The 19,482-nt window shown below is 48.7% G+C and overlaps 6 protein-coding genes across 6 annotated transcripts; 1 reads left to right on the top strand and 5 right to left on the bottom strand.

Moving 5' to 3' along the window:
• Positions 1–1,209: 1,209 nt before the first annotated feature.
• On the bottom strand, positions 1,210–2,672 carry BC939DRAFT_472806 (uncharacterized protein; the record flags this gene model as incomplete). Its single annotated transcript, XM_051558301.1, has 4 exons — positions 1,210–1,301; positions 1,376–1,494; positions 2,113–2,393; positions 2,646–2,672. The coding sequence occupies 4 exons, from the start codon at positions 2,670–2,672 to the stop codon at positions 1,210–1,212; spliced, it is 519 nt and encodes a 172-aa protein (XP_051417176.1).
• A 292-nt stretch (positions 2,673–2,964) lies between these two features.
• BC939DRAFT_472807 (chitin synthase-domain-containing protein) lies at positions 2,965–5,635 on the bottom strand (the record flags this gene model as incomplete). The annotated part of the gene is made up of 2 exons (XM_051558302.1): positions 2,965–5,199; positions 5,312–5,635. The coding sequence occupies 2 exons, from the start codon at positions 5,633–5,635 to the stop codon at positions 2,965–2,967; spliced, it is 2,559 nt and encodes an 852-aa protein (XP_051417177.1).
• Positions 5,636–7,388: 1,753 nt separating this feature from the next.
• On the bottom strand, positions 7,389–8,209 carry BC939DRAFT_147701 (uncharacterized protein). The gene is made up of 2 exons (XM_051550199.1): positions 7,975–8,209; positions 7,389–7,883 (listed from the first exon to the last, which is right to left on the bottom strand). Exons 1-2 carry the CDS (start codon positions 8,009–8,011, stop codon positions 7,516–7,518), a joined length of 405 nt encoding a protein of 134 aa, XP_051417178.1. The 5' UTR covers positions 8,012–8,209; the 3' UTR covers positions 7,389–7,515.
• A 1,726-nt stretch (positions 8,210–9,935) lies between these two features.
• On the bottom strand, positions 9,936–11,541 carry BC939DRAFT_147753 (FAM72 protein-domain-containing protein). Its single transcript, XM_051550200.1, has 3 exons — positions 10,539–11,541; positions 10,366–10,440; positions 9,936–10,259 (listed from the first exon to the last, which is right to left on the bottom strand). Exons 1-3 carry the CDS (start codon positions 11,231–11,233, stop codon positions 10,070–10,072), a joined length of 960 nt encoding a protein of 319 aa, XP_051417179.1. The 5' UTR covers positions 11,234–11,541; the 3' UTR covers positions 9,936–10,069.
• Positions 11,542–15,699: 4,158 nt separating this feature from the next.
• On the top strand, positions 15,700–18,545 carry BC939DRAFT_436081 (P-loop containing nucleoside triphosphate hydrolase protein). The gene is made up of 6 exons (XM_051553564.1): positions 15,700–16,017; positions 16,109–16,183; positions 16,286–16,433; positions 16,531–16,630; positions 16,733–17,366; positions 17,460–18,545. Exons 1-6 carry the CDS (start codon positions 15,856–15,858, stop codon positions 18,432–18,434), a joined length of 2,094 nt encoding a protein of 697 aa, XP_051417180.1. The 5' UTR covers positions 15,700–15,855; the 3' UTR covers positions 18,435–18,545.
• A 592-nt stretch (positions 18,546–19,137) lies between these two features.
• BC939DRAFT_436083 (uncharacterized protein) lies at positions 19,138–19,464 on the bottom strand. Its single transcript, XM_051553565.1, has one exon. It carries the CDS (start codon positions 19,442–19,444, stop codon positions 19,172–19,174), a length of 273 nt encoding a protein of 90 aa, XP_051417181.1. The 5' UTR covers positions 19,445–19,464; the 3' UTR covers positions 19,138–19,171.
• Positions 19,465–19,482: the final 18 nt, after the last annotated feature.

The following is a 19,482-nucleotide window of genomic DNA, read 5'->3' on the forward strand; positions in this document are numbered from 1 at the left end:
CCGCACCGTTAAAACAGAGCCCTGTCATGGAATACTCCCCCCCTTTCTAGATTTGTTGGCAACGTGGTCTCAAAGTACGTCCTTACGGAACGCCTCGTCATTTTATTGTGTAGCTTGCACCTCCAAATCTCCGGATCCGGTCATCCACCAACTCGGAAGTGCTTTCCTTCGAAACGCAAGGAATTCGCTCTGTGTGACCCAAAAATCTTAATATTCGATGAATGTCGTCGGGTTAGCCTTGACTCGATCGAACATGTAGCAGCTCTCCACAAATGTTTCTTTTGACAAGACACTGATTATAAAGGAGATACCTACAGCCCTTAATCGATGCGTGCTGTCATTAGTATGTTCTTTCCATCGATAACGGGGAGAGGGAGGTATCGACTGCAAAAATCGCCTTTTGGAAGCAGACGGGCCCATTGAACTCTCGCGTGGATATCAGGTCCGTGGCTCGCTGCTTCGTATTCATTCCTCTTGACAGTTTGAAGCCTAGACGCATCGGCCGTACTGTCTTGCTTATTGAAAGTGTTACTGGCTCCTCCCCCCCTCTGAATCTACCACCGCTCGGTGGCAGCCCTCTGTTGTAAGCGTAATGCCTCTGAAACAGCTATTCTTTATTATGTAAGGCACGACTGGCCCATGAATAAGCAGGCTAGATCGGCGCCTCTAGTTCAAGTCCAAGTCCGAGCCGCAACAGCCCAAAGCTGTGTCACAATGCATAGACTAACGCAAACCTTGTATATCGTCCATACCTTGGATGATGCCATCTGAATGCGTGGAGTACAGGGGCAGAAACTAGCCGAATAGCTTTTTGCAATCACTATCCAGAGAGGAATTGTCAAATACCCACCTTGCAACGCTTGTGCCTTGTCTAATATTAGGAGAAACTTGAAAATGTGGTAATACAAAGGGCTCTACACGTTGTCGAAACATGCAGTATAGTGGATGACGCAAATGATCGAACCTGAGACTACGAGCTTGTAAAAATAACGGCTGATACCTTGGAACAGGGTCCGGAATACGTTCTCGAACGTGGGCGTGGGGGCCTCCATCCCTTGCATGAGAAAGTGGATCTGCTTTCAGGAATAGACGCAAATGGTAGTTCAGGGTCAACAGCCGTGCGCAGAGAGAAAGGGTTCAAATGTAAGACAACGCATTCTGTAGGCGTTCTATTCCTTGTTTCTTGGACAAATAGACATTCGGGCTATCCTAATGTGCCTTGAGGGTATTATCCATATCGTTCAAGCCCAAGTTCTTTGTGCCGGTGTCAAAGTAAAGTTCCCAGGTCTTGGACAGGTGCTCTAATGATCAGATCCGCTTCGAAACTTGAGACGCAACTGACTAGGAGACGCGTACTGGTGTATGCGATGCTTACTACATCGATGGATTAGGGTGATATCAACTATGCTGGATATCACCTCCAAATCCGTGTACAGACACGTCTCGAAGTAGAACGATGGTCTCTTCGAGATCAACAGAGACATATCCGTCATCCTTTGTGAAAAAAAAAGCCGACACTAAGTAGCGCGCAGAGTCCAGCCCTAGGACATCGACTGCATGGGTTAATCATATTCTCGAAATCACAGACAAAGCGGATCAAGAGAATACAGTATTTCGCTCGCAAGAGTGAGCTTGGCTTGGCTTTGGGGGAGGGCTAAAGAACCCTCATTTGTCGACTAGACGGAATGAAATCGAGGAGCGTTTGCACAGCTCTCGCGACTGAAGGAAATTAAGGGCGTCAAACGTCCTATTCATTCACATTGGCGAAGCTGGAATGAATGTGTTGAGCAATACGGAGCGCCTGAAGGAGATTACATTCCCATTGCTATAGCTGAAGTTGGGCGAGTGGGACATTTACTGGATGATGGAGCATTTTTGCCGCTATTGGGAATAATCAGTTGTAGCGGCTGTAGGACCTCAATCGGCGAAGTGTTCGTGGCAGGAGATATCCAAGGATGCTGAAAATAAATAATGCCGTTCATCTCATAACTCACTCCCACAGAGTATCAGCTCCTCCAGATGTCTACAGCTTCTTAACAAAAGTCGGATGCATTCGTTATCGAATATGCAGGCTGCCATCCAAAGTCGTCTCAGATCCCTCGTCCGACTTACAGTCTCCATAAACTTCTGCAAGACCAGGGACCTATATGCGACATGCTGAGCTCCCGGGTGTGTGTGTTCTGGCGGACCAGGAGCGCAAACAGCGTCCACGTCGAGGGATCTCGTATACGGAGTTCGAGCTGGATGCTTTGGAGTCGCGTAAAGACCTTGCAGGCGATATTGATAGGTTCAAACAGGTGGATCTGAACGGCTCGGACATAGACAACGATGGACTCGATGGTTTCATTGGTAGGCTGGTTCAAGGAGCCAGGGAACTGGATGGTGGAGTAGAGCTGTGGAGTGAGGGAGGCGTGCTAACTTTCGCAGACAACCGTCGCTGCAGCGAGCTGAGGCTTGTCAAGGAACTGGGATAAATGGTGCCGTAGTTCTGGAAGGTCCATACTGCCGGTTGCTTTGCTGACCGTCCAGGGGAATGAGGCTATAAGGAATGGAGTTGTGAGGAATGGCTAGGTGATATTTAGGTGAGGAGAACGAATATGGAGAAGAACCTAAGAATAATACTTGTTGAATCCTTTTTGACCAACCTTATTAGAACTTTGATCGGTACACATCAAAATGGACTTTGCGGATCTAGGACCCTTTCACAACATCCCTTTTAGCCTGCTGCCGGCACATCAAGTTCATACATACAAAGCGACTCTGATATTTGCAAGCCAGGGACATCCTTTTTGTATTGAAAGAGTATCCGCAACGGTTTTTTTTTTTTTTTTGTCTCAATGCTAAAACAGATCGCACATCCTCTCTAACTCGCCGGCCTTACAATAATGGACGTTTTGGTACTTGGTATTACATATGCAGTGTGATTTTATTTTTAAGGAAGATTAAATGTTTAAAAAGTTCCGTTTAACCAAAGAGCGCCCTGAGGATCAGGTACAATGTCGATCCCACGAACCTGACCGCGCTCAACGCCGCCACGCTCCAGAAGATCATCGACAGATACGGGTTGAACATATCATCCTTTGTCGGAGCTGCCGCTGTCGCATTGTCCTTGCTGATCGAGAAACTACTCGTCATCGCAATAATCAGCGCCGCGTTCGTGAACATCCACGTCAATACCAATCTTGTCCTGAACATCTTGTAGTAATCCTCTTGCTTCGTCTTCTTATCCCGCTTCTCCTTCACGTGCTCGGGTCGGACCGAGAGTTCTTGCATATTGAGCTGGTAAATAGCATCGATATCGTCGCGGCTGGTCGGTTTCTCCAGCTTGATGACCTCTTGGCCGTCCTTGGTCACCTTGGTCGCTCCTCCGAGCTCGGGCGCCTTGTTGTCACCCTTGGTTCCCCACGAGACGTCGTGCGTGTTGCAGAAGGCATAGACCATCAGGATATTGATATACGCAGGCAGGAGGAAGAGGTAGGATATGAAGGACGTGATCATATGCCAGGGCTCAAAATGCATCAGCGATGAGATAATGTACAGTCCATAGGTCGAAAGCAGGGAGATGACGGTGTCGCGGAAGGGTCCCTGGGTCTTCATCAACTCGATCATCTGGTGGTAGTTGCCCCAGACTGGTGAGACGACCGCGTAGACGGTTGCAGCAGCAAGGTAGAGCATGAAACCCATGATGACCGCAAATAGGAAGATGATGAGCAAAAAGATAAAGCGGGAGCCCTGAGGTCGGTTTCCGAGCGAGCAGATGAATACGATGATGATGGCTGCTAAGTAAACCTCGCGCATGACCTCGAACGTAATAGTTCCCCAGTGTCCAAAAGGCGAGAAATTGGTATTCGAATTGTTGGCGGCAGCCTTTGTCAAGAAATAAAAGGTCAGGTAAAAGTTGGCGAGGGAGAACCAGTTGAAGATCAAGTTGACGGCGTTATACACGAACTCGATCATCAAAAAGATCTTGCGGAGGAAGTTCTGGCCCGAGGTGAGAATGCGCGTAAAGTGTGCGAGCGAGTAGAAGGCAGCAAAGAAGGAACCATTCAGCCAGCGACGGCGCTGTGAGATGAACTCTCCAATATTGTCGGGCACATCTGTCGCGGCCTTGGCGGACTTCACGTACTTCAGCAGCCATGCCTCATTCTTCTTGGCCACCAGCTCAAAGCACAGGATACGATCCTCGGCCAGGTACATGTTTGACTCGAAGATACCGGCGTCTCCGGACGTGTGCATGGTCTCTCCCTTAAAGTACGATGAGAGCGGTCCAACACCGGGCGAGGAGTCCTTGAGAGCTTTGTAGCGGTAGGCCGAGAAGGCTCCTGGCAAGACTGAAATGTACCCAAAGACTGACTCGAGGGGCTTGTCGAGAATGTTGGACATCTTGTACTCAAAGTTCTGCGATGCAACCAGAGGGTTCAACAAGTTGGCGCAGTTGGGTCCCAGGTCCGCGCAAATCTCACCACAAGCACCTCCGACCGATGAGTTGCGATCAAAGGCCTTCCAGAGATGGTAGATACTCGTTCCTGAGGGCTTGGTTCCAACATCCAGGAGAACACAGACATTCGGGTTCAGCTGGGGCGCAAAGGCGTTAAAGAACCAGCGATGCGAGTTCAGCTTCTTCTTGTTCTGCTCCTTGAGACAGAACAAAATCTGGACAGGGACAATGCCTCGGTCGGCACTACGGACCTTGAGTTCCTCATCGACCATAACCTGGGTCGTATACTCGTAGATGTGAGCAGTGACAGGCTTGCCCCCAACCGAGTCCTTGGCGATACCTTCCTGGTAGGCACCCATGGCTGACAGGACCTTGAGCACTCGAGGGTGGCACTTCGTGCGGCCATCAGCAACGACACAGACAACGACCTTCTTCCAGCCATCCTTGCCCCAGGTCTTGGACTTTGCGCGCGTGCAGAGATGAGCAATGTTCTTCATGACCGAGCCCATGGTCTTGATGAAGAGCTCATCGTCCTCATTGTACATGGTCATGACGATAAAGAGCTCGGTCTGGCGACGGTAGATGGTAGGACGAAGGGTATAGCGCTCCTTGAAAAAGTCGTTGGGGTCGCAAGTCGCGGCTGTGTAGCGCATGTATTCGAATTCGCGCTCGCCCTTAAAATGGGCGTTCTGGAGGAGTTGTCGAGGGACAGGGCAGTCCATGACCAAGTTACCATCCGTCAAAGGTACGTGGCAAACCGACTATGAAGAGACGTCAGGGCAGATTGCAGCAGCGTGCGACTTTAGTATGAAAAATCATAGAAACCCCTGGAGATTGACTGGATGCAATAGACAAAATATTGATGGTATTTACCCTGCGGTTCATGGTCGTGCTTCTGTCGAGTTTGGAATCGAATCTAGGCAATAGGCCTCCATTTTGGCCTGGAGGAGGAGGGCGTCCACCGGCTCTACCTTGATTGTTCAACAATCCAGCATTGTCACTTTCATCGATCATATCGTAACCAACATGTCCAACGCTATGGTTGTAACCGCCGGGGCCACCCATATGAGGCGATGGGGGCGAGCGCTGGCTATGGTTGGTGGGAGAGCGCTGAGGTGGGCCTGCATAGTAAGCCTGCTGGGGTGAGGTAGGGCTCTGTTGAGGTGGGTACTGGGTATTTCCGTTGTACCTGGACATGGTGTATGTATGGAACCCCTGTGTCTTGGAAAAACGCTAGAGCAAAGAAAGGCACAAGATGGGTTAGCTCTTGTAGTGCAATCAGGAACTTCCTCTTTCCAAAAGCCCTCATCACAACACGATTGAATGTACCTATTGAGGCGGAATGAGATGAGTGAAATGAGTGCGAAGTGGGATGAGAAAACGGGATGAGTGTTGTTTCGAGTTTCTGGGTATGTTCTCTTTTCGACAGTTGGCGAATAAAAGAAAGGGGGAGCAGAACGGGGCTGTTACAAGTGAATTCCAGCTAATGGGTAGGATAAGCAGAAATAAAGTAGACTGAGGGAGGGAGGGAGGGAGGGAAGGGAAGCGTAAGGGATGCTAAGCAGGTTGTAGGAGGGGTTCCGAGAGGCGTGAGATGAAGACAGATGTCCACAAGTGGGGGCACGTAAGGTAAACCAAAGTCGAGTCGGCGGAAGGGAAAGAGGGATGACAGGTAGTAAGGGAGGAGGCGTGAAGAGGAGTGGAAGAAAAGGAAAAGAAGAAGAAAAAGAAAAGGTGGAAGGGATAAAGACATTTGTGAGAACCTTAATAGCAGGCAAGTGCCAATGGACTCTATAGCTCTCTGATTGTCCTGTTGCATTGGGGCAAAGTAGGCAATGGATCTAGTCCATTGATGCAAGCTGTTTGCAATCGAAATCAGGCTGTTTGTATAATTAGTTTGGCCCTGCTTCATAAAAATAATTTGGAGCCTGCCGGGATGGTGAGTTGGACAACAATTTTCCTTTTTGACCGGTCAGCGCTGTCCACACAACACATATACATACACACATACACGCCCGAACCCATTCGCCTATCACCGCCCCCTCGTTAGCCCTGCAAGGCGCCCGCTTCATTGCTGTTTTCAAGCTTGAATAAAAAGTAGGCAAGGAGTATATAATGTGTCTATCGTCTCGTAGGATAGAACCGTCCTTTTTATGATTAACGTTCCTTCCGCGCTTGACTTTTGTCCACTGCGTCTTCAGGCACGCCATGTCTTTTATTGCTTAAATTAGAGGTTAAAAGCGAGCCCTTCTTCCTCAAACTGCATGAGATGAGAGACACTTTGTGCCAATGCGAATGGACAAAATATATTAATTTCCCTCGTGGCCAATCAGAGTGCGCTCTTCCAAATTAGTGTCTTGTTTTTATCCGGGTCCCTGTCTTTCTTCACTGTCTAGTGATACACAAATGTTCAGCTGGCTCTACTTATGCCTTCTATGACCGGTGCCACAACCTGTCTTCAAATGACCACGAACGCCCTCTACCGCAGACTTGACGGCTTAACCCGTAATGGGGCTGAAGGCGTAATGATACCTAAAGTACTCAAACTTATACATCCGACCAAATATCTCTAATAATACGAACTGCATGCATGTATGTATGCTTAACTCTTTAACGCTCTCAACCGTTATCGCGCATTTGGCACATCGGTACTATGGTTTGTGGCGTCTGACAAGAGCACTTTCTTTCACGATTTTTCTGTGTATGGCTGGAAGCTGGACTTTTGGTGGTTTAGCCTGCTTGCCCTCAATTTTTAAGCAAGAGACTGGTACGCTCTATCTACAATAATCATTTTTTTTTAACTGCGGTGCGCATAGATGGATGTTGTCTAGGACGGTTGCCTTTTAATTTATGGTAGAAAGTGATTGAATGGGAAGCAATGTGTGGAGGTAGGATGAGCAGGTCGGAAATGTTAATGGAGGAAATGCAAGTGAGCGTGCTATGGATAGGGATAGGAGTGGTGGGAGCGAGAAGAACCAATCGTGTTCCACGCGACTGCTCTTTTTTGTTTTTATTCTTTTGACGCGATGCATATCGTGCCCTGTAACGCACAGCAGACAATGCTCATCTATTGAATGTTAACCAACCACTGGCGATAACAGGTTTCCAAGGCCTATGGGGTCTTCAGGGTCTTCAGGGTCTTCGGGGTCTTCGGGGTCTTCAGGATCTTCAGGATCTTCAGGGTCTTCAGGATCTTCGGGGTCTTCACGGTTTCCAGGGTCTTCACGGTTTCCAGAAATAGGGCTGAGGAGAGTAGTAATAGGGTCGACGGAAACAGGACTACCGCGTTTCTCAAGTGCAGAAGCAGTGACCTGGATCGTGGGGGCGGCAAGAGTCGACTGGAGCAGGGTCATGCTCACCAGGAGCGAAAGGATCACGGACGAGGAGATGACCTTCATGGTTGTAGTGGTGGTGGTGGTGGTGGTAAAAGTGGAAGTTATAGACGCTGTGTGGAGGGAAGGGACTAGGTGAGTAGATCAAGTGAGGAGACAATGAAGAATGAGAAGGGAAGGAAGCGAATGCAACACGTTTTATACAAAGTGTTGCGATGGCGCGGCTGCTTTCTCCTCTCATGGGTGTATGGGCGCCAAGGCGTATCCTGTCTCTCGATACTCAATTTAAGAGTAAGAAGATGCTGTAGGGAAGATGCTGGTGTGGCATATGGCTAGATATGGCCCCCTTTGTGGTTCAGAACCCTTTTCTGTATGACCTTTCTCATCACGGTGGCCTACTTGGCTAAATCAGGCATTTCAGAGTCTGGTGGACATCACCCGAGTCAGGTACAGGGCTCTGCTCCACAAAAAATTAAAACCAATGCTAATGAACCCTTGACCCTTTTTTTTTTTGCTGCGATTGTTTCTTAAGTGCCTTCTTACACCCAATGAACTCTAAGAGCCCTGCTGCCTTTCTTTGGCAAATTGCTGCTGTTGTTGTCTCAATCGCAGTACGCCAGACATATATATTGTGTCTTATTGCAGGCAACGCACAACATGCATGTTCAGCCCCGGAATTTTGTTAAAACATCATCACCATTGGGATTCAGGTACAACCATCGGGTGCAACAGACAGAGCCACGTTCTTTCATCCGTACGGCTAGAAAAGAAAACAAGAGTTTTTTTTTTTTTTTAGAAGGACGAATTGTCTTGTCGACGACTGTTGACAGGATCTATCATACTTCAGCCAGATGCGGCAAAGCCAGGGTCTCGACCGAAGATCAGAACCAGCAGGAGTGAAATAGTCTACAGTCGAAACTTAATTTCAGATTGAATTGACCTCTCTGGGTGGCCAATTCTAAAGACGAAAAATACAGCCACATATACAACTACCTATTCAGTCAGGTGCCCTTTGTACGCACAAAGCCACAATATCCATCGCACATTCTAAGTCACGAGCGACCTTTATGCGCATAGGGACTCAACGTAACATGTGACTGAATAAGTGACTGTATTTTCGTCTTTAAAATAGCCCTTTCAGAGAGGTTCAATTCAATTCCCAATTAGAGTTATCGGCCCAGTTTCGTATGGTTCATGTCCGGGCGGATCACTCGTCTATGGCAGAACCGCTCTTCAATGGCAAGTTGGGAGCAGTCCCTCTCGCTATATTTAACACGGTTCTTCATGGTTGTCAGCATAACATATCAAACCCCCAGAGATGGGTCAATAAGGGCTCGTAACAAAACAACTCTGTGAAGGGCTGTTGCAGATTGATGGATGGACTCAGGTGATGAACTAGGTGGACTGTGAGACGCTATTAGATGACACACCATCATCGACTCGTGGAAGACATTTACCTCTCTCGACCTGGCCTTGTGCGTCAGAGAACGAAGGGAATGAGCGTGTGTGTGGCGCCAAGGATCTCCAGGTTGTAATGAACGGCTGACGGGTGCATGCGCGCAGAGAGCTATGAGCAGCTGGGCGGCAAATCGAGACGCACGTGGCGTCTATTAGGAATCGTGTCCTAAACTTAGTCTCACACTAGACATGGATCCCTTGCGTCATTTTCCTTTGCGAGCTTAGGCTATTCTCAGGTACATGCACAACAACGGTGCATCTGCTCAGGTACCTCGGCTGCTTTATCTCGGTGTTCGTAGAGAGCCAGACACTCGTGCACCCTACGGACGCGTAACGCACTACCGGCTCTCGTCCGCGGCCATAGTCGACAGGACTACCACGGTTCTGCAAGGCACTGTTGCTGCTGTAGATTCTGTTTGCTGTTGTCGTCGACATGCGCGCATGTAAACTCTCTTCCACTTCCTGACCTCCCCTTATTCTTGTCTGTTGCTGCAGTTCGCCTGATTGGTGTCTGTGGCAGAGGGTGGTTGTGAGGAAACACATTAAGCTTTGCCCATCGAAGCTTGACAACATACATAAAATACATGGTTCAAAACACCATCCAAGCAACTATTACACCACATAGCGTTAACAAAGGCCGATGATTTAATGGCCAAGTCTATTAGGCAATAATCCCAAATAATGGGTCCTAAGGTTACTGTGATGCGTAAGATCAAGGAGGAGAAGGTGCTATGGTGATCATTACCCATGATACGTATAGAGCAATGGAGCAAAGGAGGGCCGATTGTATGCGAATCAGTCGCTCTGTGGACTAGAGAAGGGAAGCTCCCGGAATCGGTTCTCACCGTCCGACATTGCCGTCTATCTTGTTGTTCCACGGCGGCAAATCATCCCAGAACATGTTGCGGTCCCCGATCGTGCGCCAGTATGGGATGATCTCGTGTGCGTAAAAGATCCAGAAGTGGCCATTACCCCGGTTGGTCTCGCAGCCTGTACATGGTTGGCTCAAGTTGTAGCCACAGACACTCCCGCTATGAACGCATGAAAAGATGTAGGCAGATATGGGATGATCAATCAGGACGTCCTTCACAGAAACTTATAAAGTTTAAAATAAAGTCAGCGCGTTTCTGTAATTACCAGCTCGCACAGGCAAAGAGATGGAATTTGCACGGGCAGATAATGGATACTGGGCGATCAGGCAATCCCAAAACACTACAGACAGGAAAGGATGGCGTTAATAAGAACGCGTTTGATCTTTCACGTGCATATTTGGGCCCTAGTAAGAACGCAACGCACAGTGGATACCTTACCCAGTGGCTAAATTTGTTGAAAATAACTTTTTGGAGGGATCTCCTACCAAGTGACCCTGCATTGCCTGCTCGCATAAAGTCGTATTGCATGAAGAGCACTCCAGCCTCCAGAGGGGATGCCTCACCACTGGCGCGATAGATGACGGTGTTGAAGGCGTCAATGGCAGTTCTTGATGCTGCTGGTCTCTTGACATCAGCAGCTCCCGCTGATGAGAGTAACTAGATGGGTGTGCGCTATGGTATTGACGTTGAGCGTAGTTATTCTGGTATTGTTGTGAGTGCTGATGCCGATGTTGCTGATACATTTGATGTTGATTCACTGGCAAGCTTGGCCGCCTGCTCATAACGGGGTTCTGCACGTCTTGCTCCCCTCCCCAAGGGGATGTTCCAGGGGTAGCTTGTGGTCCCCCGCTTCCTGAGAGGCTGCGGTACCGCTGTCTCTGCTGTGGTTGAGGAGGTACGTGTTGCTGGTATGGATGCTGTTGCACGTACTGGTCACTAGCAGTGTAGGGCAGGGGGGAAATGGAGAGCGCTGGTGGATGGGAGAGGATCGTAGTCGAAACCATCTCTTCTAGTGGGAACGGCGCCCTTGAATTAATAGAGGACATGGGTGATGGCAGCATTCGTCTCGCGGCCGCTGCTGCAGAGGCCGCGTTTGTTTCGATGCTGAGACGATTAGACGGTCTGGAAGACATGATGTGTTTGCTTGGTTATTTGTCGCGTAGAGAAAAAAAAAAGGAAGGCCGAAATAAAGGCGTGATGAGCAGGGGGAAGGTTTAGGGGACTGAAAGATAGCCTGTAAGGCAGCGCGGGAAGAAAGTGTGAAGGTTAGGGTGGATGTTTGTGATCTACGTGATAGATGACGGAAGGGGATAAAAAAATGAGAAAAGGAGGATATTTATAATATTAACCCTTGTACAAGAAAGGGATGAGAAGAGCTGTGGTGTGTGGCTGAAGGTGGTGGATGTGCTATGGTAGTGTTTGTAGTAGCTATAACTCAGTTGATTTACGTGGAGTGATGTTCTCTCAGACTTTATTCGATGCGGATGGGCAAGGGTGTGAAATATAAAAACGTGGCGGAGTAAAGAAGGAAGGCGAATGAAGGGAAAATGTGGGGTAAATCATCCACGCGATTCTAAAGCTGCGAGCAAGGTGTGAATATGGACTATAAAGATAATGCTGCAAGGTAGCGGGTTACTGTTATTGACGGAGTTGTTGCTGTCGACCAGGATAGGAATGATCGACACGGATCCGGGTGGGGAAGAGATGGGGAGCAAAGGTCCGGATGCAAGGTGACTATGCGGAGCAAGGTAGGGATGAATACGACGACCATATAGAAATAATGGATGCGGAGGGAAAGACAGGTGAAATGCTTCACAGCATACAAAGGCATCCTTTTATATCTGCTACATGTATTGCAAGATCCTGTTGCGATCTGGACAGGAGATGCTTATGGTTAAACAGAATAACGGGGAGGGGGGACGGACGGATGGGGTCAGGACAGATGGGGCGACTGGAAGATATAGACTAATGTTTCTTATGTACTTTTGGACGGATGTCAGATTGGGATCCTCCGCTTTCTAGTTTCCTCTGAGGACACGTTCATCCTTGGAAACGCGCATTAATGCACCAGCACCAGAGAGTATACAGCACTGACCATAGGGCCGTTCTTCATCTTCCTCTCCCTCTTTCTCACCCGTTGTGGTTTATGAAGACAAAAGAAAGTTAAAGCTGAGGTGACGAGGGGAGGGCACGAAGAGAAGAAATGACGCGAGAAAATAAGGGAAAAGAAAAAAAGAGGGCAGACTGAAAGAGGAATGACAATGTACTGTTCCATGTGCCCGGTACATGCCTGGTACATGCACCCTACACGTAAACGTGCACAGAGCCTTAAAGACTATTGCGGCAGGAATTCCTTTTAAAGTAGCCATGCAACAAACAGCGCAGGGCAGAGGGCAGGTAGGGAGAAAGAAGAAGGCGGATGCAGCTCGTCAGCTTAGGATTCAAATCATGGAGGGGGGTCAGACAGCATGCCATGGGGAGTGGTCGATGTGGACATGCAAGGGATAGGAAAGAAAGACAACAATCAAGGAGCCAAGTCGACGACAGTATAGAGACAAAAGAAGTGAAATAGAGCGAGTAACACAAGGGATGAGAACGAAAGACGACGTGGAGGAATTAGGAGAAATAGGAAAAAGGGTGTGATGTGCAGAGTGTTAGATCGTAACAGGCCATCATACTACTGCCGCTGCTCCGGTCTATTAAAGCATTGTCGGCCCATGTATGTCATATTGGATACACGGCAAGGTAATGGCGAGCTCGAGGATCAGTGTTGCCAGGGAAAGATCCAAAGACGATCCGAAGGCGATCTGATGTTCCGGGAACACACGGGCTCCTGCAATGTGTCTATGCACTGCACCATATTTGAAGCCCGTCGTTGTACATCCCCTCATCCAATTGACATTTGCTATGCTCGTCTACCCAATTCGCATAACGTCCTTTACACCAAAACAGTATATCAGTATATTATTTTACACCCTCATAAAGAAAAAAGTGAAGCCTACTACGCATACTTCAGAAGAGCTATCCGCTTAGAAAAAAAAACGTCGCGCAATAGAAGGGGGTCTGTATTGGGTCGCATGAGAAGCAGAGGGAAAGTGTCAGCCCTTGATGTCCAAAAAAAGGTCGGTATGAGCTGGGATCGATAACGCGATTTGCTGCTGTCATTTCTGACTTCGCTTCCTTTGCTTCGTTATCCTCTGTTTCCTGGCATGCGTGGCCAGTTCAGGAGGACGGAGGACAAAGGGAATGCCGACGCAGGGTCCCTGATGGGATAGGAGCCGAATGAGACTTGGCCCAGGGGAGTGGAAGCCTCATGCCATTCGTCGTGTCTCATCACCGCATGTGCTTGGAAGATGAAAAAAACAAAAAAAAACGTGTTTTCCCGCAGCCATGAACGTCCGACAATACGCCTCTTCAACGAGTCATTCATTCCAATGTCCCCTCGTTTCCCCTCTTCCTTCTTTTGCTCCTCGTAGTTACTTCTCTTCATGCCTCCTTATCCCTGAACACCTGCTGGGCGCTGCCCTGTGTTCAAGACTATGGCCAGCCCCGGCTTCAAAGACAATATGGAATCTATGTGAATACTATGTGTCGATGGAGTGCAGGAGGATAGGAGGACCATCGATGCACCCGGGGTACTGTGTAGGGGCACCGACATGAGAAGAGGGAGATTGTGTAGGGCTCAAGAGTGTGGCGCGTGGAGACCTCAAGCCCTTGCAAGGAAGGTTGACCCGATATGGAGAATCAAGTCCATGTGCGGTGTAGCACTCTTGCTTGTATAAGGGGCAATGTTGCCCAGGTACACTATCCTCAACTGGGACGGAATGGGCTCGTTTTTAATGTTTTAGTATCTGTGGTTCTCCATCTAAATATAAATCCAACCACCCCAGCCCTCCACACACACACGCACACGACCAGCGATGTAAAAACGGTTACCCAGGTCCATCTGCAACATCCCCCTGTCTTCGTTTGGGAGCCTTGGTCTTGATTGCAGCCGTGCCCTGGCAGACGCCTTACAAAAAAGGCGCGCGTTTGTCCTCAATGGATCTTGCCCTCCGTTCCTTTTTCTCGAAAACGTTCTCTCATACTCTTCATTCTTCTTTCTTTCATATCTTCCTATCCTACGCCTCGCCTTGCCCTCCCTCACCCCTGTGCCCAGATCAGCTCGAATCTAAATCATGACCGCCGTCAACCCAACCAGCTTCATCTGCCAAGAGTCCTTCCTCGCCGACAACACAACTTCGTGCCTTCGCTACACGAAGCTCAAGCGCTGTGTCAAGGATGGAAATAACAACCACTTGAACTTCCATTGTGTCGGTGGGAACTCAATTTCCATCGGCGGATCAGGTCCATCGCCGTTACCGACAAATATCAACATGACCGTCTTCCAGTGTACCATGGAATCGTGCCCGAACGAGGCGCCCCAAGATGGCTCATCCAAGGGCAAAGGTGGAAAGAAGGGCAGTAGTGGCAGCTCAAGTGGAAGCGGATCGCCGAATGGCGGTGACAAGAGGCTGACCATGTCCGGTCTCTTGGTTCTGGCACTGATTGTATCACAGCTTGTTCTTGTTTGATGTTACGAAGGCAACAACACCCAGCTTCATCTGATAACAACAATAAACCGAAGCATTTTCCTGACCCAGACTTGTCGTTCAAGGGGGACATGGAGCTATTATTATCTCGCAAGCAATGTCCGAAATTACTTTACGCCATGCGTTGCATGTATTCCCAAGATAGTCTAAAAAAGTTTAGAGTACGAAGCACTATTTAGATCCGCCACGTTCGGTTCTTCAATGGTCCGTGAGTGTGTTGGATTCAGAGTATATTTGCAGTAGCTGCCTTGCGGACCTGGTATTCTATCATCAATTTTTCCTAGCACTGATTTACGGCTGGTGGAGTCCCCACGGTGATGACCCCTACCCAGTCGATACATATTACTGTCAGTATTTATCGTTGTCTATTATTGTAATATTTCTGCTTGCGACCATGCCATGCGGATTTTGATCGCAAGCAGACTGGAGATGGCCTAAAATTTGGTCAGAGGCGCGTTTTAACGTACGCGGCCTTGTGTAAAGAATTTTGTACGTGTCGCTCGACTACATGAGGAATAAGGAACACGTTGCATTGATGGAACATAATCTTCTGCCCCCATACCCCATCATCTTTTCATCTCTCTCATCTTTTATCCCAACCACAACCGGATACCCAAAAAACGAATAGAAAGGCTGACAGGAACAAAGACATCATGAACAACTACCCGAACGACCACGGATACAATTCTTCTGGAGGTCCCACGCCACCAAGAATGCCCGCCCGGCCAGGCGTGCCCGGTTCGAACAATGGCGGAGGTGCATATCAGGCCAGGACCTCGTACGGAAGCTCGCCTACACCGGATGCCCAGGCTCAATTCTCGACCCAGAACTCATATGGACAGCCTGCACCCCGTCAGAACTACCAGCAGCAGCCGCCACCGTTCCAGCCTCAGCCTTCGAGGCGGATGAGGGCTGTCAGGTCTACACACGAGAGATATGCCCTGACGAACTATGTCGTTGCGAATGTACAGGACTTTTCGCCCCATACCCGATACATCCTTGTCGAGCACCAGTTTGTATTCTCTATCAAGTAAGTTGCGTTGACACTGGATGACGTTTGGATTTGTGAGGGCAAGAAGATAGGCACAGCCTCAAATCGCCCTTTGCATACTTTTGTAACTATGTTCTCGTTTTGCTAAACCTTTTCCGCGTATTGTCTGTCGATGATTCGCAGTTTCGAGGATGGATTCCCAGGGGGATGCTTGGGGTTTAGTAACTTACAGCGCAAGTGGATCAATGTCGCTCTCAACAAGGAGATCGATGTCCAACCGTTCGATCCCAGCTTGGATGGACCCGAAGTCTACCTTTCAACCCTGGAAGTCGAAGTAATGCCTCCCTTTTGGATTTACCTATTTTCCTGCATGAGACCCATTTAGAATGAAGACTTACTCCCGTTTGCTCTTTCACACAATCTAGGTCTCCTTGATGGTCAAGAACAACGAGTTCCGTGGAGAGTTTGATGCCAAAGACATGGCGCGCCAATTCATCAGTGTATGTCCGATCGTGATGTTTACATACTAAAGCAGGCCTCATTTTGCAAGGACTTCCGACACTCATCCTACATGGGGTTTATTATGGTGATCTGGATGATAGGTGTTCAACAACCAAGTCTTGTCGACTGAGCAGGCCTTGGTGCTGGATTTCCAGGAGACCAGACTGATCATGGTACCCAAGAAGGTGGAACTTGTTGGATCAGATGCGCTCATGAATGGCATGCATGGACCCGATGGCCAGGAACTTCGTAAGGAGATGGACTCGCGTGCTACCATTACGCACGGAGTGAGACTTGTTTGGTATGAGACTAACGAGGTCTCTATATTTTTTCGACCTAATTGTAGCAAGTCGCCCTGGATTCCGCGGCGTTTTGACGCAGCAGAGTCTGATCCAGTTTGTTAGGGCTCAGGATTCCAACATCAAGCTGAAGGGCGCTGCTAGAAAGTAGGTAGAGCATGCTGTACATATTGGCGCCAAGCGACAGCTATAGGGGCTGACCTTCGACTGCATGCTAATGTACTTTCAATCTATCTTGATTTGATGTAGCAAACCCGCGGTGACCCTGATTCAGCCTGACTTCAAGTTCGAGGATATGGGAATTGGTGGATTGGACACAGAGTTCAGCAACATGTTCCGACGTGCTTTCGCCTCGCGTATCTTCCCGCCCTCGATCGTTGAGAAGATGGGCATTCAGCACGTGAAGGGTATCTTGCTGTATGGCCCTCCTGGTACAGGAAAAACACTAATGGCCCGTGAGATTGGAAAAATGTTGAACGGTCGTGAGCCCAAGATCGTGAACGGACCCGAGGTGCTGTCGAAGTTCGTGGGCCAATCGGAGGAGAACATTCGCAAGCTGTTTATCGATGCTGAGACCGAGTACAAGGACAAGGGCGAGGATTCGAGCCTTCACATCATCATCTTTGATGAATTAGATGCGATCTGTAAGCAGCGTGGGTCTAAGAACGACAGCACGGGCGTCGGTGATTCAGTCGTCAACCAGCTGCTGGCCAAGATGGACGGTGTTGAGCAGCTGAACAACATTCTCATCATCGGTATGACCAACAGGAAGGATATGATTGATGAGGCCTTGTTGCGTCCAGGTCGTATGGAAGTCCACATGGAGATTGGTCTTCCCGATGAGCATGGTCGTCTTCAGATTCTGAAGATTCATACTCACAAGGTAATATATGTTTTCATTGATATTGCTGTATGTGCTCTTGTTTAATTGCTGCACAAATTTCTAAAGCCTCATCTTTGTTCACGATGGTGATAGGCCATGCAAAACAACCTGCTCGCATCAGATGTGGACTTGATTGAGTTGGCGGCTCTGACAAAGAACTTTACAGGAGCTGAGATCAACGGTCTTGTCAAATCAGCAACATCGTTTGCGTTCAATCGTCACGTCAAAGTGGGAACGCTGGCTGGCACAACAGGCGATCTCGAGAACATGAAGATCCAGCGCGCAGATTTCATGGGGGCACTCGATGAAGTGCACGCAGCGTTCGGTTCTTCGGAAGAGGAGCTGGATGCATGTATCACGAACGGTGTCATCCACTTTTCGCCACAGATCGACAGGATCCTCAAAGAAGGACAGCTTCGTGTGGAGCAGGTCCAGCATTCTGAGCGCACGCCTCTTGTCAGTATGCTGCTTCATGGTCCCCCTGGTGCAGGCAAGACTGCTCTGGCAGCGACGATGGCGATGGAGTCACAGTTCCCGTTCATCAAGCTGATCTCACCCGAGACGATGATTGGCATGAGCGAGATACAGAAGGTCAATGCGATCCACAGAGTGTTCCAGGACTCGTACAAGTCGCCTCTGAGTGTAATTGTGATGGACGACGTTGAGCGCCTGCTGGACTATACGCCGATCGGATCTCGGTTCTCGAACACGGTGCTGCAGGCGTTAGCTGTGTTGCTGAAGAAACAGCCCCCAAAGGGCAGAAGGTTACTGGTGTTGACTACAACGACTCGACGACATGTGCTGGAAGAGATGGATCTGATGGATTCGTTTTCGTCAGAGTTGTATGTGGAGAACTTGAGGACACTGGAGGAGGTGAACACTGTGGTCAAGAGCCTGAAGCTGTTCAAGTCGGATGATGATCGCCGGACTGCGATGGCGACGTTGGCGAAGAGCGGGATTGAGGACAAGTTGTCCATCAGTGTCAAGAAGCTACTGATGACAATTGAGAAGGCTCGCCAGGACACGGATCTTGTGGGGCGGTTCGTTAGTGACATGAGCATCTTTTAGACGATGGAGAGCGATCGCACATGTATTGATGTTGTTTTTTTTTTATCAGCAGGATATAAACAGAGAGAGGAAGAAAAAATAAATAAAGAGGTATAAGGGCGAAAAAGAAAAGCATTGTTATAGAAAGAAGTAGTTCTCAGGAGCGTTGCTTGCTCTTCACAAAATCATATAATATTGTGCTCGACAACTCTATCAGTCTCAGATCTGGACGCATTTTATGATTCAGGACAGCGGAAGACATTCTGCCGAAGCAGCTGTCTTTACTCGGATTTCCAGGGCTTTCCGGTACGGTCGGAAGGACATAAATTTCATACTTCAGAATTGACCTAGTCCGGACAACGCTACATGCATTGAAAGGTGTGCTTCTGGAGAGGGATGTTTGGATTAGATACTGATAAAGCTGTTTGTGGACCTGGTATAAAAGGTTATAATTTGCGCAGTACAAATAATAGCACAGTTCTTATCGAATGAACTATGGTTGTCTTTATGCACAAGCAGTGGTAGACAGTTTGCGCATCTGTCATTCTCGATACTATGCATTGCTATAAACGACGCTAGGAGTGCAAAAACTCGCTTCGAAATAATTCAGGGAACATCATCTGCCAAATAAGAGCAGACCAGGACGACATGCTGGAGGTGGATGCGGCCTTCGCGCCACCCCTTTTCCCCCTTTTCTCCCCTCGTTACCATCGTCATCCCTTCCCCTTGAGTCGTCCCATTAGCCCTTGATACGGCCCTCAACCCCTCCTCATGGATAACGATGCAACATAAAAGAGATGAAGAAGCCAAGGGGCATGGAGAATAGCGGGGTTGATATGAGATGTATTCAACCAAGACGTGAGTGAGCAGGGACTTGGGGGTGCTCTCTTCCATTGGTAGATGCATATAACGTACATGGGGCATATGCGTAGGGCATTTATTGTAGGTGTCAAAGAAGGAAGGAGCAAGCGAGTATTGAAAAGAAGGGGGATATTGAAGGAGAAGTAAAAAAAAAGTGCTCTGCACCGCATAACGAAAAAAAAAAAAAAAAAGATCGAGAGAGGGCTCA

Source organism: Gamsiella multidivaricata, assembly GCF_025024155.1.
Source record: "Gamsiella multidivaricata strain RSA 2152 chromosome Unknown BC939scaffold_3, whole genome shotgun sequence".
Taxonomy (NCBI): Eukaryota; Fungi; Mortierellomycota; class Mortierellomycetes; order Mortierellales; family Mortierellaceae; genus Gamsiella; species Gamsiella multidivaricata.

Bases quoted from the DNA above. Each gene is read 5' to 3' on its own strand.
- BC939DRAFT_147701 (XM_051550199.1), bottom strand. From the start codon at position 8,011: ATGAGAGGAGAAAGCAGCCGCGCCATCGCAACACTTT. The intron at 7,884-7,974 runs GTATAAAACGTG...CCCTCCACACAG, and splicing joins CCGCGCCATCGCAACACTTT to CGTCTATAACTTCCACTTTT.
- BC939DRAFT_147753 (XM_051550200.1), bottom strand. From the start codon at position 11,233: ATGTCTTCCAGACCGTCTAATCGTCTCAGCATCGAAACAAACGCGGCC. The intron at 10,441-10,538 runs GTAAGGTATCCA...TCCTGTCTGTAG, and splicing joins TCAACAAATTTAGCCACTGG to TGTTTTGGGATTGCCTGATC. The intron at 10,260-10,365 runs GTAATTACAGAA...ATGCGTTCATAG, and splicing joins CTCTTTGCCTGTGCGAGCTG to CGGGAGTGTCTGTGGCTACA.
- BC939DRAFT_436081 (XM_051553564.1), top strand. From the start codon at position 15,856: ATGATTCGCAGTTTCGAGGATGGATTCCCAGGGGGATGCTTGGGGTTT. The intron at 16,184-16,285 runs GTATGTCCGATC...TCTGGATGATAG, and splicing joins TGGCGCGCCAATTCATCAGT to GTGTTCAACAACCAAGTCTT. The intron at 17,367-17,459 runs GTAATATATGTT...CGATGGTGATAG, and splicing joins TGAAGATTCATACTCACAAG to GCCATGCAAAACAACCTGCT.
- BC939DRAFT_436083 (XM_051553565.1), bottom strand. From the start codon at position 19,444: ATGCGGTGCAGAGCACTTTTTTTTTACTTCTCCTTCAATATCCCCCTT.